Genomic DNA, 18,530 nt, shown 5'->3' on the forward strand with positions numbered 1-18,530 from the left:
TTGACATTGCCCTTCCCTTAGCTGTTTGTGAGCTCTCAGTAGAGGAGTTTGGTCAAATCTTGCTTTATGATGTCCCTTTTTTAAAATGTATTGTCTGATTTAACACACAGTACTTTCAAAATTGCTTTTGTTTGGTTTAGTGAGTTACTACACATTTTGATTTATAGCACATTTCTAAATATGGGTAACTCATTACTACCAGTTTAAGGAGATTGAATGCTACGCAGACACCTCTGTGTTGGCGCTTCGCTCGTGTGCCACACAGCAGTTACTGCATGCTCGGGTCTAAGAGTACAGTCTCCTTTCTGGATTAAGTACGCTGGAGCAAAGGCAGTCTTTCCAAATCATGTTGTAGAGCCTTGGCTCCTCATATTGCCTTTCTTTGCCTGTGAAAACTCCTTTCCTTAACACTTGTTTCGCTTTATTTTGTACCCACTGCAGGACTGCTGACTGGAGGACAGTTTCATCAACTTTACGGTCAAGGTGTTTTCTCTCCTTACTCCTACACGGCAACCTCGTGCCGAGCCCCCAGCACTTCACCAGCACAAAGATTAGATCCGACTCCAGTCCCTTCCACAACATGGCAGGAACCACTTGGGTTGCTGCCAGGGCAAGGGGCTTCCCCAGCTTTTCCAGATAAAGGGGCTGCCTTTCCTGTACTCCAGACACTTCCAACAGGAGCCACGTACACCCTCCAGCCTGTGGCTTCTCTTCCGCCACTTCAGCAAGGGACTCAAAGCGTTGCTGCATCCATTGCAAATTGCAGCAGCTCTGCATCTTCAGTGCCGTGCTCACAAGCCTGCTATCCAACAGGTATGAAAAAAATTTCTGCGTTTGCTTTTCAAAAATAGATTTTAAAGTGAGACTTTTAAATATTTTTCTACAATACTCTGCCATGTGTATATCTCAAGTGAGAATTAGAAAGTGTCAAGTCCAAAAGGAAGTTGGACCTTTAAAGCAAAAGGAGTTTCTGTTTGGTATTTGTGTCTTTCCTCCAGATTTTGCGTGTCCCCTGGTGATCTTCTGGATAGCCTTTCTGTTGAGGTTAAAGGGTGAGGAGAAAACTATTTGTCCAAAATTAGTCAGTGTTAGGCTAACTTTCATATTATTTTTTAAAATTAAGCAAAACTTGGACAATGATATTAAAGCACTGAGACCTTGTTAAAAAGTAGTATCCTAGGCCTTGGTCTCATGTTTCCCCAGGTTAAGGTTTTAAACTCAAAGATCAGTCAAAAGTATTGTGTAGAATATTTCATTCTGCTCATACTATTTTTGTATCTTAACTTTTTTTCTTGCTTAGCTTCTTTATGTTGTATTTTCTATGCACTGAAGACTAGAAAGTACAAAAGTCTTGGCTCCTTTCTTTTTTCTAAATTATTTCTGCCACAATTGTCAGTCTCACTTAATCACTCGATTACAAAATAAACCAGTCTCACTTAAGTGTTTTTATTCTTCAGAAGAGGAGTTGCAGCAAAATACTGTTCTTTTCCTTGCCCTTACCTTGAATTGGAAAAATCACATGATAGGGTATTTTCTGGGGAGTGGTCATGTATTTGTTGTGGGTTTGTGGTGTTTTTTTTTAATTTCCCTAAAACTTCTGAAATTCAGAACATAGTGACTCTTGAACAAACTAAAACTCAGTTATTATTCCTTCCTTCTGCCTGCTCCTCCTTTGGCAGCCGCACCTTCACAAAGACAGCTATCTATCCCTGTTTAGAAATCCTACACAGTGAAATCATTACATCTTTTGTGCATGTCTTCTGAGACCTCTGCTGAGAACATTTCAGACAATAATCACTAGTTTCCATAACATCATTTTTGTCAAGGAAGGGTTCTGAGGAGCTGGGCATTTCTTGTAGACACACTTAAATGTTTTAAGAGACAGGCAACTTCTGCCACGTGCCCCTTGCCTTGTGCTCCTTATGCAGAGATTACTGTGGTGGCCAGAGTGTGGAGCCTGCCTTACCAGCTGCTAACTATCAAGTCTTCTCCCAGGAGCAGGTGTCCTGAGAGTCATAGAATGGTTTGGGTTGGAAGGGACCTTAAAGATCAGCAAGGTCCCACCCCCCTGCCGTGGGCAGGGACACCTTCTATTAGACCAGGTAGCTCCAAGCCTCATCCAGAATACTTGCTTAATTAAGGTGGGAGGTGGGAGGTGGTCCCCGCTTTGCGTTTCTATTGGTTACAGAGCATAGGCTGAAACTCATCATGATGAATTGTAGTTGTCTCTGTCTCAGCTAAGGCCCCAGCCCTCTCCCGTAGTCAAGGGAAGGAAAGGGGCGTCTCGGGTGTGATTTCACGTAGCTCGGTTTAGAGTTTGTCTTGGGGTAAGATTACTGGTGTCCTGGAAGTGCCTGTTTTGAAGTACTGCCTGTAGGGGAGCTGAGGGAGACCAGCGTAGATTTAGACATGAATATGGAGATCTCTCCCTGGATGATGCTCGTTGCTCTCACTGGATTTGTAGAAGTTTAAAGGATAACTTGGCTATGTTGCTCAGGTAGAATCTTCTGGGGTGGGAGGTGGGTGTGAGAACACGGTGAAAGCATGCCAAAATTTGCAAGGTGTAATCAGAACTAAAATACAGAAGCTTATGGAATCTGAGGCGTTTAAAAACTCTGGTGAATTAATTAGCATTTCTGAGAATGTGACATTTCACTGGAGTATGATAAATCTTTTAATTTTCACTGTCACTCTAGGACTGTCTCAGCAGTTTTACTTCTGTGCCTGTGTATCTCTTAATCTCTCCGCTATCCTTTCTTCTGTGTATTATAACATACAGAATGCTGAAAGCGTGTTTCTTCATATGTCCACATGAAAAAGTCTGGTTTCCTTCATCATGAGAGCACAGCAGCAAGATTAGTTTGTTTGGAAAGTGATAGTTAACCTTAAAAGATGTATTTAATAAGTGAGAGGACTAAAGCAGGCATCCTCAAACTACGGCCTGTGGGCCAGATATGCGCCCCCAGGGTCCTCAATCCGGCCCCCGGTATTTACAGACCCCCCCGCCAGGGCTTGGGAGGGGAACCAAGCAGCCGCAGATGACTGCCTGCCACTTAATCCATGCGCCGGCCCTCTGTTTAAAAAGTTTGAGGACCCCTGGACTAAGGAATGTATGTTCAATCTTATTCTTGGCTCTTTTCATTTCACTTTTGAAGTCCCATTCAATGAAATCAAAGTAGAACTTTGTCAAAAGATTTCTTTTTATGTGCGTTCAAACTTGTTTGTTAACTTCCGTGACAAAAAGATTTCCCTGGTTTTTCATTATGATTCTTATTGAAAAGTCAGTAAAATAAAATATGCTCATCTAAGTCTTTTTTTCCCCACTAGCATTAGACTATAATTATTTTAAGGATTTAGTTCTGTTTACTTTCAACTATCTGCAAAACCTTTGACAGTAGTAGAATCGCGTCAAAGAAATGCGTTGAAGCTTTATTATTTGAGAGTGTCTAATAATGAAAAATCAGTCATGGAGACCATGTGAGAAATATTAATTATTGGTGCCACCTGTCATTGCAAGTCCAGTCGTGCCTTTCGAACACATCTGTGCCTGTAGGGTTCATTTACATATGAAAACCTTTCTGGTGAGTGGTAGTTTAGGAGTAGTCATGATGTTCTTCGGAATGATACACTCTTGGTTAAGATAATTCATTTTCTTTGTATGTCTTAAAATTCATATGGTCACAAGTGCGTATGTGTATATGAACACCTAGGCTCAGCTATGTGAATACGCTTTCTGTGGTGTATTGTGACAAGAAACTCAAGCAGCCAAATCAAAGAGGTGATATTAAGACACAAAAGACTGTGACTACGAAGTTTCTGCATGTGTGTGTCTGTTTATCAATACAATATATATTTTTAATATATCTGTACATACCTTAAAATAAATATTTTTAAGATTAAGAAATTGGTCTTAAAATGACTTGGGAGGTAACAATAAATTTCTGGAATGTCGTTTACTGTGTGATTATTGAAATGTTTAATCAAAGTAAGCAATAGAACTCTGCACACCAGGCACAAGTCCCGGCAGTCTGATAGCTGTGTTTGAATTCTTGCAGCCACACCGCAGAGTTGTTCAGCAGCAGCCCACACAGATCCTCTGGCTGGCTATGCTGGTCCTGCTGCTTCAGCGTGCACCCACGACAGCTTTCTCCAGGTGAGCGTAGCCTACTGAAAGGAGGTGAAAGCGAAGGAGACTGTATGAATGAACTGCAGGTTTATACACTTGTGAAATTAAGGATATAAATTTGAAAATTGATCTGCTTGATAAAGTGAAAGTGATGTGGTTTACAAATACCTATTTCAAAGAACCACTGAATGTTAAACGGGTAGTTTTGTAATTCAGGTTAGGTTTCAGGGTAGCAGCATAGTGGGTGTCCTCATGAGTGGAGTGGTTTTTTGCTTGACTTCACCAGAATCACTTTTAGTTAATGAACCTGCATTTGTATTGGAAGAATGCTCTTGCCTGGACAAAAAGAGATTCTTTAATATTATGAAAATACTGAGAAGCAGCTCCACTTCTTTGTTCCGGACAGCTTCCTGCAGTCCTGAGTTTCATTTGATGAACGAGAAAAACTAAGGTGACTTTGTGGAATGGGCCCCACCTCAGAGATCTCTTATTAAAGGTAACTCCAGTACTAACTGTAAATGCTTTATGTAATTCTAGTGGAAACTGCGCCTTATTTGGAGGGCCTGGCTTATCAGATATCAGAAGATCTGAAGTAAGAATGCAAGAGCTTCCTTTTCTATTACAGCATAACGCATATACTTTTTTTCCCCCCTCACAGAGGACAAACGAAGCAAGTTATGCTTATGTGTGTTGAAAAAGGGTTGACCTACCCAAGCTTGATCATCCAGTTTCCTGTCTTGCAAATATCAACCTTTGTCTTTTATTTGTGACTTTTTTAAATATAAGCTTATCCAAGATGGGCAGGTTATGGCCTGGATAACACGTTAGTGTAAGGCTATAAATAGCCAACAGCCAGTCATGCCGTCGATACTGTAGTATTTATTTTTCGCACAGTGCATCTTTGTCCTCTCACTTTGATCGTGAGCTGCTTTTTTCATCCAGGACGTGAGGATCCGTCTGAGCGATGGGCAGTCACAATTAAATAGCTTATCTCAGAAGGCTGAGATCCATGGGGTAGTAAATCATTCCAAAGGAGTTGTCAAAGGTGGTGTTGTGGCTAGATCGAAGGATAATATACAGTGTCCGAAGGGTCTAGTAAAAATAAGTTGTTTGGAGAAGCAAGTCCATGGGCAGTGTGTGGAGTCAGAAGAGCTTTAGGCCACTTGCTAGTGGTTGCTTTGTTTCCTGGAAACCCCCAGCAAAAAGCTGCCGAGCATCTGGGCAGACTGCGGGAAGGCGATCCTCTGCGTGAGAAGGCCAAAGGCGAGCAGTGCCCTGTATCAGTTCCACCAGGTCAGTAACCGGCTGTCTCTGAGCAGGGTAACACAACTATCGTACCGCGTGGATCAACGGGACTTCTAGAGATTTCTGAGTCTTAGCATAGCCTAGGTCATTTCTCCTGGAACGTGGTGACAGGCTGTGCAGGTGGTACAGAAGACAGCAGTTTGCCTGCGGTTCTTGCTGAGCTGTGGGGAATAATCAGTTTGCCTTTTGTGTGTTCTGGGGCATATACTTCCCCAAACTTCTGCTGGGGGATGTGGCAAGCTGCAGTATTGAGCATCCTGCCCGGCTGGTGTATTGATCATCCATCAGTAACCACTTGCACAAATCCTCAAAAGCGGTAAAATTCATCAGCCCTGGCTGACTAAGCATTTTTATTGTTCTTCACAAAAAATAGAACTATTGCATGGTGTATTTCCTATCGTTCCACTCAATACCTTCTACCAGTTGCAGGAATTCAGTGCGATGCTGTTGAAGCGTGGTTTGCGGGGCGTTTTAGGCTGTTTGGTCCCGCTGTGTGCTGCTAGGTAGGAGTGGCAAAGCCTATACGAAACTGCTGGACCAGTCCCGAAGACAGCGAACCGTATCGGCACACTAGCAGTCAGCAAGCTGGTTACCAGCCCCGTTTCTGTTGGATCCAGACGGTGCTTTGTGGTCTCAGAAGGAAAAGCTGGCACTCTCGGACAAGGAAGCCTAAACCTTGTGCTGTTCTTACTGGGTCTTGCAGAGAGCATCACTTTTAAGTTTAGGAGAGATTTAAGACAGGTGGAGTTTCTGGGTCTTGGGGGCCAGCTGCTGGGCTTGTACAGTACGCACCTGAGCTGCTGAAAGTGTTAGGTGACCCTGACTGGAACACAGGCAGACCAGGCCGGTAACTAACTGGTTGGTTGGCTGCAGTTTGCTCTCCAGAAAAAGCTACAGAGAATTACTGTGTGGAATGGCAAGGGGACATAGGTGGTTATACCCAGACATGGTGGCTGATGATGGTGTATCTCACCAGGTTTCTGAAATCGGGGTTTCAGAGGTTTGTATTACACTCTCATCACGGTTGGTTCAAAACAAGGAGCTCAGGTACAACTTCTTACCCATTTTTCATTTGGGTTCTCTTAAGTGGGGTTTGGATTAGTGTGATGAATCAGTATCCTTGGGTAGGAATGAGTCTTTTGAGAGACCTCCTGCTATCTTCTGCAACAGCAGTGCTGGCAGCTCACAACCATTAGCTCAATACTTCCCCGCTGCTTTATCATAGATGTGAACTGAGGCTACATATTGGATTTCAGCTAATTTTTTTTCCTGCTCCCACCTCCTTTTTTTTTTCTTAATAGCAGCCCTGCTGTTTGATTATTGCTATTACCATGGTTATTAAGCTGTCGGTATTTCCTTGTGGAACTGAAGCAAGAGGTAACAGGAAATGGAAGAAATAAACGTGCAAGAAAAAAGAAGAAAAACTTTCTGACCTTAAAAGCAGTCCTAAGTAGTTTGCTTTTATTTGTAATAAGGAATGATAATCAGCCATGTTATTTCAAAAAGAAATCAAGCCTGAACTAATTCCGATTGCCCAAGCACTCAAGCCAGATTTGTGTAGTCCTAGCGGTCCCTGAAAAGGTGTGGTTGTACTTTAATTCCTGCACACACTATGCTAATCTTATGAGTGAAATGCCCATCTTCTCTTTCACCACTTCTGCTAAGTTAGACCATTTTTCCTCTTGAGCTCAAATGACCAGCAAGCTATTAGTCTTTCAAGCCCTGACTTCTCAATCTTTTATCAGTTTTCCTTGTTTCTTTGCTGCCTCCCCCCCCCCTCATCTGTCATATCTTCTCCAGGTGAACTAAAAGGATTTAAATTGTACCTTTGCGTGGCCCTTTTTGCCTGTTGGAAATACACATGAGATCCTGTAGTGCATCCAAGAGGACAATATGTGCTGTAACAGCTTCAAGCTGAGGTCCCCTAAGAAGAGACAGAAAAAGCTTCAGTATGGGTGGGTTGGTTGGTTGGTTTTTGGCAGGGATGATCTTATTCCTGGACGGTTTGGTAACCCAGATCTTACTTAAAATCCTGACTACTTACGACAGTAAACAAGCAATGCAACAGAAATGAAACACCTTGTTAACACTTTAAAAAAATTGAACTAAAAAAAAATCAGATGAGAGGAATAATGTTTGAACCTATCTCATAAAAACATAAAGGTGGCTTAGCCTTTAATGAAAAGATTTTGCTTAACTTAACCTAAATTTCTCAAATTCCAGGTTTTATTTTCCCCTCCGTTTCCCCCCACCCTCCACAGTTTGTGGCTATCTACAAACTGGCACATCTACACGAATCCACACTAGGACTTGACTCACACACCCAGAAGATGGGATCTCATCTCTTTGTGGTATCTCCATCAGGGAGAGACCAAGTCCTTCACTGGCATTTGATCTGATACGGCTTTCCTAGTAGGTGATCCTGCAGCTTCCTGTTCTCTAATTTACTCGTCTCTGGAAGTAGCTTTTCATTAACCATGACCTCAGCTTAAAGGTCTAAGGATAGTCAGGCACTAAGGACTGCTCCTTCATACTGGATCTCTTCCAAAAGAAGGCTGTATTTTAAATAGACCTGAGTTTCTGTTCAACATCATTGTATGACTTGTATTTGTCAGAAGAAATGACCCTTCTAGTGTCCTTTGACTGAGTCACCTCCAGAAGAAGTAGCAGTACAGACACTGGCTGTTAAAATGTCATCTATCATTTCACTTGGGTAGGACTTGCTGCTTTGGAAAAACTTTTTCGTTGTCTTCATTCTGTTTTAAAGGTTATTCGATATATAGGAATGCTACTAAAAAAATCATCACTGGATTGCTGATTGTGTCCTGTCGTCCTGTGATGTCATTACAGTGAAAAATTTTAGTAGTGTTCAGACCTGATCTGTGATGGCAAAGGCAGTCTCTGTAGGTTCTACAAGAAGTGTTTCTGACCTGAAATTCTGTCGGGTTTTTATGCAGATCGATGCAGACTTTGGGTTGTGCCTCTGTGGGACCCTGTCATGACAGGAGAGTCCAGATGTGAGGCTGTGACAGGCAGGGCAGTTTTGCAGTATTTGCTGTCATCGGTATTTGAACTCCCACTCATCCTGGGACTGGGGCGTTCCTGGGGGGCACCCCTTGTGTAGATGTGCCTATGGACAATCACTTGAGGAGGAAAATGGTATTATTGGTTAAGAAGCGGTGAGTTCCTCAAGTTGTGTTGTCCATATGCACATTTACAGCATGTGGACCTTTTTCTTTTGCTTAAAAATGTTGTGGTTTATACTGGGTTTATACACAACAGGAATGCTTGAGTTTCAGAAGGAACTGAAGGCAGGTGGATTTTCTCTCTCATTTTCTATTACGTATGTGGCACGTGAAGAGGGTGGTTCTAGTGTACCCCCACAGGTCCTACTAAGACCAGAAGTCTCTGATTTGAATGCTTGGGTATATTTAACACCTGCGGTGCAAAGGGTGTGCAGACAATGCATCTGCAGGCATACACCAGCTCCTGGTAAGTAACCTTCTCTCCAGGATAGACCATGAACAGAAGAAAGGAAGCGTGCCAAGGGCAAGGTGGTTAATGAAAACCAAGAGAAAGTAGTAGCCTTTTTTTTTCCCTTTTTTTTTTTTTTTTATTTTTTGGTTAAACTTGCTATTTTAACTGAGAATAACAGACAATCTTTCAAGCTTTTGGATAAATGGATAAACAGAATCAGTACACATCCTGTCATGGTAATTTTTTGATACAAAAGTTTGCTGTATTTTGTTTTTCCCAGGATCCTGGGATGCAGTCATCTTACGAAGCTGAATTGATGCCATCTGACTGGCTATGTAATATATCTGAAGAAAACAAGAAGGCAGAAGTCAGTCTTGAAGCCACGTTTCAGGTTGCCGCTGAGGTGCATTCATCATGCAAAGCTGAAAAGGTGGGAGTGGCACCTGTAGAGAGCCAGAGTTCAATCCTGGAGCTTAATGGAAATCAGGCACCGCCTGTTAATAGTTACACACCTTCTTCAACTGAGGAAAGCCAGCTGGAACGTCTCACTCCTCTAACTTTAGACACGTCATTTCTGGTGGCAGAAGATCGAGCACTGAATTTGTCTCCATTACAGCCTTCTGGCATTCTTTGTGCTGCCGATCCCACTCTGTCTATAGAAACTGCTGCTGCTGCTAAAATACTACAAGAACTTCTGACCACACAGGAAGCAGATGAAAAACGGAGCGAAGAACCAGATCACCACCCAGCTGAGTTCTCCCTCATGTTTTTTCAGGAAGAATTGTTCAGTCCAGAGCAGGTAAGGGGTAAGGGGAGGTAAACCAACATCTTCTTGAGCTAACTATATTTGATAGTAATGCTAGGGTCTGGACCAATAGCTTTTCAATATTCTTGCCTGCTTAAGAACTGAAGCCTTCTTTAAGCTTTTAATGGACAGTGAAGGGTTTGCTTGGTAAAGCAAATTGGAAAAGAGGATATATATAGGAAAAGATAAAATAAAAAAGAAGACGGAATGAAAAAGTATCCCATGTTCATGAGCATGACACGTGTCAGCCTGTTGGCCAAGTTAGGGTGCTCATTTGCATGGGAAACATGTGTAGTGCAGGTGTATTCGTGGTGATGAAGTGGATGCTTTTTTAGGTTGTAACATACCATCTTTAATCTCCAACAAAGAAGGGTATTTTGAGAATTGCCACCGGAGGCAGAGTTTTGCTTAAATTTAGATAAATGGTTAGATTGTTTCTGATAAATAGTTGTTAAGTTTCTGTTTTCTGTGGAAAGTATAGTTTATTGACATTTGAATGGTATAAAGCATCTTCATTGGTTTATACTTTGTGGTGTACAACAAGTTGTAATTGTACTTCAGTCTACCTGTACCTGGTCTTCCCTGTATGTAAAGTTGTAAGTCTCATGAGGGGTGAGGGGCATTCTAGATGTTACTCTGTTAAGGCAGCAAATGCATGCTCTGCTTTTATTTTGTTTTGTTTTGAAAACAAAGTAATCTCAGGAGATTGACTGCATCTGTTCCTGCTGCATGAGACCTACCTGGCATGTAGGCACTCAAAATTTCATTTTTGTGTGTGCATTGAAGCTACTGTTTTATTGTTCTATCGGTAGCTTGACGCCTTCACTGAAGTTTCTAGATCGGAAATCATCAGCTGGTGCAAACCTCCCGTTGTTGCTTTCAGCATTATAAAGATTAGTCATCTTCCTCTTGGGTATCTTTCTAGAAAGGGGTGTGTATCCTGATCAAGCCTCTGCACAGCTCAAGCCTAGACTAGACCGTTCTGCTCAGTACCGTGTAGGGAAGAGCACATCCCTGCGCTAGTGCATAAAGTTGGCAGCACTCCTTAATTGGTGCCCACTCATTATATTAAGCGTTGACTGCCCTTGAAACGCTGTCAGTTTCGAGAATTTTTGAACTGCATTTTTAGAATGATAGGTTGTCCCTTGTTGAAGGCCTTTGGAGTCCGTGACCCGAACCTCCTTGTCAAGAACTGGGGGATTAAGCGCATGAACCACGTAGTTGTTTGGGAGGGAGGTTTTGTATATTTGTGAGAATCCTGATGTTGGTCCTGGACCGTAACTGGTTAAATAACTGCCCTCATTTTTTGAGCAATTGAAGAGCAATCCAGGGACTGTTTAGCGCAGGGGTCCTCAAACTATGGCCTGCGGGCTGGATACAGCCCTCCAGGGTCCTCAGTCCAGCCCCTGGTATTTACAGACAACCCCCCCGCCCCTCCCCCCCCCCCCCCCCCGTGGGGGCTTGGGAGGGGAAACTAAACAGCTGCAGATGGCTTCCTGCCACTTAATCCACGCGCTGGCCCCGTGTTTAAAAAGTTTGAGGACCCCTGGTTTAGCATTTTGTTTGACAGATTCCCGCTTTCTTTTAGAACTACTCTTTAACTAGTCTCCTCCTCCCAAACTCGGGAGAGGGAAGGTTAACTTAACACCCTGCTTGTCCAGAGCCTGGGGTCATGGCAGGTGCAGAACTCTCCAGAGGAGGCTTCGGTGCCTGTACTCCTCACATCAGGCTCCAGCACAGTTTTCTTCCTCATCCCTGAGTCTGGAAGCACTCAGGCTTTCAGCGGCTGTTGGTACCATGTGTTTTAGAGCAAGCTTATGACAAAATAGTGGGCGTGCACAGAAGACCGCTCTGTTCCTCTCTATATGAGCAGAGGGGGAGCAAATTCCCCCACTGTTCATACAAGAGCATCAAAACAGCTCTGCTGGGTCAGATCAAAGGTTTGTCTTGCCCGGTGTCAAGTCTCAAAACAACAGCTGTAACCTGATGTGTAGGGAAGAGCAAGAACAAGGCGCGCAAACAGAGCAGGGCATTCCTGCTTACACATTCCAGCTACTTTCAGCCCGAGGACTTGTGATGATGCTGTGTACTTCATCTTGGGTGTCTGCTCTGTGGACTGAAGTCAGCCCTTGAAACTGTCGGTTTTAGCATACGGGACCTTTTGACCAAGCTGGTACTTTGCTCACGAGCTATTCCTGCATGAAGAGCTTCCTTTTGTGCGTGGCTGTTAGTAGTTTCATGTGATGCTTCCCCATTTCCGTCTCAGAAGGGACATTCAGCTGTCATCCCTGGCTGCTTACTGCATGTCACTTGTGACTTTCCGCATCGCTTATCACAGCCGCCTCAGTAGTCGCCTTTCCTGACTGTACAGCCCTGCTGTAGCTTCCTCTGCGTGGCAGCTGCTCTGCACCTCTGGTTAGCGTTGGATTTGTTCTCAACTTGTTCTAGTACATCCTCTTCTGAAATGAAGAGAACATTTTTACAGTGACACAAAGATGTTTGCTGTTTTGTTTTCTGTTTCGTTCACAGTATTTCCTAGCATTTAATTACTCTTGTGACCAGCACTGAGCCTTGAACTGTCTTCCTCATAGAAGTAACAGTTTAGTAGAAACCTGCTTTATTCTGCTTTCCCTATTTCCTAGAAGACAGCAAATTGAAGTTCTTTACATGAAAAGAGTTAGTACATTCAATAGTTCAGATCCAGCGTTGTCCTCAGCCTCAGTGAATTTCTAGTCCTAGACTTTTATAGGCTTTGGCCTTTAATGGGCATATTTTATTCCACTCCTACTCCTAATGTTTTATTTTCATCTTAAAGTGGAAATAGAACATTTCTGTAATGCTTGATCAAGAGGAATTTGCCTCCGATTTCGTTCAGTCTCCTTGGCAGCATACCTATGTGAAGGCTGAAACGCTTGCTTTCTTTGGGGAAGGTGAATCCAGCAAACCCCGTTCATGCGAGTTGCTAATTTTAGTACCTCAGCTTCCCATCATGGTTCCAGCTGGGTATAGGTATAGTCCAGTCAGTGTCTCATAAGTTGTGTAAGTAGTGAGATGCAGCAGTTTTGGCGTTTTTCAGTAACTGAAGTGAAAAGGCAAAACTTTCACGTCTGTCAGCTTTGGTAGCTTTGCTTGATTCTCTGCCAAACAATGTTTTGGACTCTGAAGCTGCAGAAGTATCAGACCTGAGTGGAGGGTCTGTCCACAGGTGCGGTGAATCCATGGTCAGAAACATGTTCACTTAAAAGACCGAACAATAAAAAAAAGGGATAGCTTGGGAACCAGACTTGTGTGGGCTAGGCTGATGCTGTTAGGATGAAAATGGTATTATTACCTATTACATTAGATTACTGAAGAGTTGGTGTGTGAGATTCTATAAACACAGTGATAAAAAGAAATCTGAAAGGGGTGCTGTGCAGTATGACTGCTCTTCAGTTTCCACACACGCAGCTGTAAGGGTTAAAATTGGACACAGCATTGGAAATACAGGTTCACCAGTGAGGGGGAATGAAATTTCCTCAGTTTGCTGGCCACATTCGTCCCGGTGTAGCCCAAGGTGTCATTAGCCTTACTGGGCACTGCAGCATCCCCAGGTCCTTTGCAGAACTGCTAGTTAGAGTGTCTAGACTTCTTTCACCACGTAGGCTAGTAACAGTTTCTTGATAATGGTGATCCCAATATGCATGTTATTTTCTTTTTCTTTATCAAACACTGCAATTTGGTTTCTACACCCCATGCCTGGTATTGCTCTTCATTATTCTCTTTTTTTTTAAATAATGAAATTTGCAGAATTGTTTCTAGAGCAGTTGTCCTGTGGAATATCCAGTTTAGAATGCTTACTTGAGAAATCTTCCCTTCTCTCACTACTTGATTAAGGCTGCTCACTAATTTTCCTGGAAATTTACTATTATGTAAATGTCACCAGGAATAGTGAGTGACTCATCATCACTCATGAGACTTGGATTCTAGCTGGTGAGGGTAGTGACCTACAGCCTGCCTGCCTTCTTTGTTTTTGTGCCTGGGAAGGAGTTGTGGTTCAGACATCAGACAAAAGGCACTGCTAGCCACGTGTTTTTCACGTGGCCTTGTTAACAGTACTAAAGCAATACATCCAGACAGCACATTTCAAAGTGGAAAAAAAGAAACAGTCAAGTGGCTATCCAGCAAGTGCAGGAGGTGTGTTGGAGGGAACTAGTTCTCCCTGGAGTACTCCATTACTGCATTTGCACAGGCCTTTTTGAATGTTATTATACAACTTTGTTAAGGAATGTATGTGTGTTTCTATTGATATGTATACACATAGCAGGTTATATATTCAACACTGAGTAATGACAGACTCAAGGTGGTGAGCGTGATTTTTGGAAAGACTATCTTATTACCAGGTGTGACCTCTTGTCTTCTGTAAACTCACACATAATGGTTTTCAAAAGTTTTTTCCCCGTAATAGAAGGAAACATTGCAGGCTCTGAGCAGTCATTCATCTTTAGGTTATTGATGGATAAGATATTTGCAGAAGAGATGACTATTCTAGAACAGGTGATAGTGAGAAAATTTTTCTGTCTAAAGGTAAATTCCAGGTGCTTAACTTTGGGCCTGTACTGCCTCAGTGAAAATGAAACAGAACTTGGTTGTTTGGCCTTTTTTTTTTTTTTTTTTTAAGCTACAGATTTTTGCCACATGATCATGGAAATGTACCAGTTTGCTAAATGGTTGCCCGCAAAATCCATGTGGAGCTGCAGCAGAGGGCTCCGAAAAGCAAGCAACACATTATTACTTAATGTCTTAACGACTGGATGGGGTGGGGTGAGATTCCCAACCAGAAATGTGTGGTTCACGTGTGGTTCTGCATCACACAGCTCTGTCAAGTTGTTTGAGCTAGATCTGTTGTTGTTAATACACGTGCTGGTAACAATGAGCGCGCCTGGATTTCTTCTAGCTTATTTCTTCTAGCTAGTTTGATAACTGAGGGTAAAGCTCAGACTGTGAGGACACATACCCTAACTTTGTGTGTTCTAGTTTTCTGATCTCGTATTTTGCTTAATACGATATTTTGTAAGAGGTTGTTTCAATTTGGCAACCTTAATTCTGAGTTAAAAACACTTACTATGTCAACTATCTAGGCAGTGTTCACCACCTGTTAGATGCCCTTTTGGAGTGGAGAAGAATAGCTTTTATTTTGTTCTATTGGTTTATATTAGTTTTGTTATAAGATAACATTGAGTGATCTTTGGTTTTATTTCTTTTGTTGTTGTGTTGTGTTTTTTTAAGGAGGAATACTAGTGTTAAAAGTGAATCCAGGACATCAGAGACAGAAGAGAGACAATTCACTTCAGGAGCTGAGCCTGTGAACGAATCTGTAGAACAGATAGATTCATCTGTAAAATCTTTCTCCAGGAAAAAACGCGGTTCAGACACAGGCAACTCTCTCGGTAAGAGAGATTCTACGTTTTCTCAGAGATGTCAGCTGGTACTGGCGGGTGGGGTGTCAGATAGTGAGCCATGGAGGTGGAGTCAGTGATGAATAGTGAGCCATGGAGCGGAGCAGGTATGCCAGATAGTGAGCCATGTCAGCCACTACTGGAGGGTGGGGTGCCAGATACTGAGCCATGGCGGCGGGGTGCCAGATATTTAGCCATAGCGGGGGACGTGTGTGCCAGATAGTGAGCCATGTCAGCTGGTACCAGCTGGCGGGGTGCCAGGGAGTTGCCATGGTGGAGTGTGTGTGTGCCAGATAATGAGTCATATCAGCCGGTATCGGCAGGTGAGGTGGCAGATAGTGAGCCATATCGGCTGGGAGGAGTGCCAGATAGTGAGCCATTGAGGGGGTTGTGTGTCTTTGTGTGTATGCCAGATAGTGACACATGGAGGGGGGCAGATGTGCCAGATAGTGATCAAAAGCAACTGGTACCAGCAGATGGGGTGCCAAATAGTGAGCTGTAGGGGGGTTGGGGTGGGTGTGCCAGATAGTGAGCCATTGTTCAGCTGGTACTGGCGGATAGGGTGCCAAATAGTTAGCCATGCCGGTGGGTTGCAAGATAGTGAGCCATAGAGGCGGGAAGGGCTGATGCCAGGTAGTGAGCCAGGGTGGTGGGCAGGTGTCCCACATAGTGTTCCATTAAAGCCGGTACCGGAGGGTGAGGTGCCAGATAGTGAGCCAAAGCTGCAGGGTGTGTGTGCACGTGTGTGCCAGAGAGTGAGCCATGTTAACCGGTACCAGTGAGTGGGGTGCCAGATAGTGAGCCATGGTGGAGGGGTGTTGGGGGATGCAAGATAGGCAGGCATCGAGGAGGGTGTTTGTGCTATATAATGAGCCATGGCAGACAGTACTGGTGAGTGAGGTGCCAGATAGTGAGACATGGTGGGGGGGTCAGTGATGAATAGTGAGCCATGGAGTGGCGCGGGTGTGCCAGATAGTGAGCCATGGAAGCAACGGGGAGGGAGCGGGTGCCAGATAGTGTGTCATGGGTGTGTATTAGGGGTGTGTGTGTGCCAGATAGTGAGCCATGTCCGGGCTCATGGGTGCCAGATAGCCATGGTGGGAGAGGTGCCAGATAGTGAGCCATAGCAGGCAGTACCAGTGGTTGTGTTGCCAGACAGTGAGCCATACTGGCGGGCTGACAGATAGTGACCCATGACGGTGGCATGGTGCCAAATAGTGAGCCACAGAGATGCCAGATATTGAAGTATAGATGGGATGCAGGAACCAGATAGTTAGCCATGGACTTCGGGGGTGCTGAATAGTGATCCATAGTGGGGGGCAGGTGTGCAAGATGGTGAGTCATGGAGGGGGATGGGTGTGCCATATAGTGGGCCATGTCAGCTGCTACCGATGGGTGGGGTGCCAGATAGTGAGCCGTGTGTGTGTGTGTGTGTGCGCCAGATAGTGATCCATGGCTGGGGGCTGGTGTGCCAGACAGTAAGCCATGTTGTGGGGTGGGTGTGCCAGATAGTGAACCATAGAAGCTGGTACTGGCAGGTGGGGTGCCAGATAGTGAGCCATACTGGCGAGGGAGATGGTGGTGGTGCCAGATATTGTACCATGGGTGTATGTGCGGGTGGGGGTGTATGTAACAGGTGGTGAACTATGGCCATTGGCAGGGGTGCCAAATAGTGAGCCATTGTGTGGTGCAGGTGTGGCAGATACTGAGCCAGCGTGGGTTTGGGGTGTGTGTTTGTGCCAGGTAGTGAGGAATGGCAGGGGGTGAGTGTGCCAGGTAGTGAATTGTAGAGAAATGAAGGCTGTGGGTTGATTAACGCTGATAATCTGCAGCCGTGGCCTTGCCTGGAAGGCAGCAGGTTGATTGACATGGATGATGAGCAGCTGTAGCTCGTTCGCTAAGTATTTAAATAGCCCTGAGGCGTGTGGGGGGGGAGGGGAGGGGACTGGTGTGGTGGAGTGGCCTAGCCACAAGGTTGCCTGCCGTTGCTACACATGTGGGCAAGAAGGTCACCTAAAGAAGGACTGTCCAAAGAGATTGAGGCCAGGAAGGGCTGATGGCTCTGGTTTGGTATGCGGTCGATGTAACAAACCGGGGCATTTTGCAAAATACTCTAGATCTAAATTTAGCAGTCAAGGACAGTTACCTGCAGGTGGCAACAGAAAGCAGGGAAATGGGGGAGGAACACGGGGAGGGACCGCATGATGATGCAAATGAATCCTCCACAGCAATTCCAGGCTTATGCAGCCAACTCACAGCCCAGACTTCAGGGAGCGTCGGATTGGATGTTACCACAGCAACCACCATCAAAACAGAGGATGATATTAGGTCCCACCGAATGCTGTGGGATCCATCGGCAATAAATTGAGTGTGCTGTTGCTTGGACATTCTAGTGTAACTTTGCAAGGGTTGTTTGTCTTACCAGGAGTCATTGATGCTGATTATATGGGTCAGATTCAAGCGATGGTGTGGACCTCCTCCCCCCACGTCAGTTCCTGAAGGGAGTTGGATTGCACAATCAATTCCTTTCCGGGTGCAAGTTAATTATGCCCATGACAAAGTCCGGGGCAAAGAAGGGTTCGGTTTGACAGGAACACCACAAATTTTCTGGACTCAGAGTGTACAAAATGCTCGCCAATTCTAACCTGTAAAATCACCTTTGCCAAAGGGACCCCTCTGGCAATACGGGTGACTGGAATGATTGACATGGGAGCAGATGTAACTGGTACATCTGCACACATCTGGCCTTGCACTTGGCCCGTCTGCTCAGCAGGTTCCATATTGGTGGGAGTGGGTGGTGTGACAGTGTCCAAAGTCAATGTATGGTGCAAGCTCAAAATCCTGAGGGCCAGACAGCAACGATCTGTCCCTACGTGCTTGATGTCCCTCTGAATTTGTGGGGACAGGACATTTTGGGACAATGGGGGTTATTATTGGTACCCAGAAGGATTTTTAATAGGGGCCACTGATGGAGGGTGTACAAAGAGCTACCCTGCCTTTGACTTGGCAGATACCCCTCTTTGGGTGGAACAGTGGGCCCTTCCTGAGGAAAAATGTGTAGCCCTCCAACTAATTAGTAGAAGAACAATTAGCACAAGGACACCTAGAACCTTCCCATAGTCCTTGGAATACCCCTGTGTTTGTGATAAAAAAGAAATCTGGCAAATGGCATGTGTTAAAAGATTTAAGGAAAGTAAAAGGTGTAATGGAGGGAATGGGAGCCCTGCAATCAGATGTGCCTTCCCCGATGATGATCCCACGAAACTGGGACATTTTGGTAATTGATTTAAAAGATTGTTTTTTCAATATTCCTTTACATGAAGCTGATAAATGTAAATTTGCTTTTTCAACACCTAGCAGAAACAATATGACTCCTTGTAAG

The 18,530-nt window shown here is 44.3% G+C and overlaps 1 protein-coding gene across 2 annotated transcripts in view; it reads left to right on the forward strand.

The window, feature by feature from the left end:
- The first annotated feature begins 223 nt into the window (after positions 1-223).
- Positions 224-18,530, forward strand: part of LOC130146575 (heat shock factor protein 5-like) — a 28,138-nt gene continuing 9,831 nt past the window's right edge. For both annotated transcript variants that reach the window (XR_008820957.1, XM_056332837.1), the window contains exons 1-3: positions 224-813; positions 4,056-4,212; positions 9,189-9,707. Coding sequence is in view for 1 of the 2 variants with exons in the window: in XM_056332837.1 (XP_056188812.1) it covers positions 4,198-4,212; positions 9,189-9,707 (534 nt within the window). In the remaining variant the exon portion in view is untranslated. The remainder of the gene's footprint in view (positions 814-4,055; positions 4,213-9,188; positions 9,708-18,530) is intronic.

The sequence above is a fragment of the Falco biarmicus genome, chromosome 3 (assembly GCF_023638135.1).
Source record: "Falco biarmicus isolate bFalBia1 chromosome 3, bFalBia1.pri, whole genome shotgun sequence".
In the NCBI taxonomy this organism is placed as follows: domain Eukaryota; kingdom Metazoa; phylum Chordata; class Aves; order Falconiformes; family Falconidae; genus Falco; species Falco biarmicus.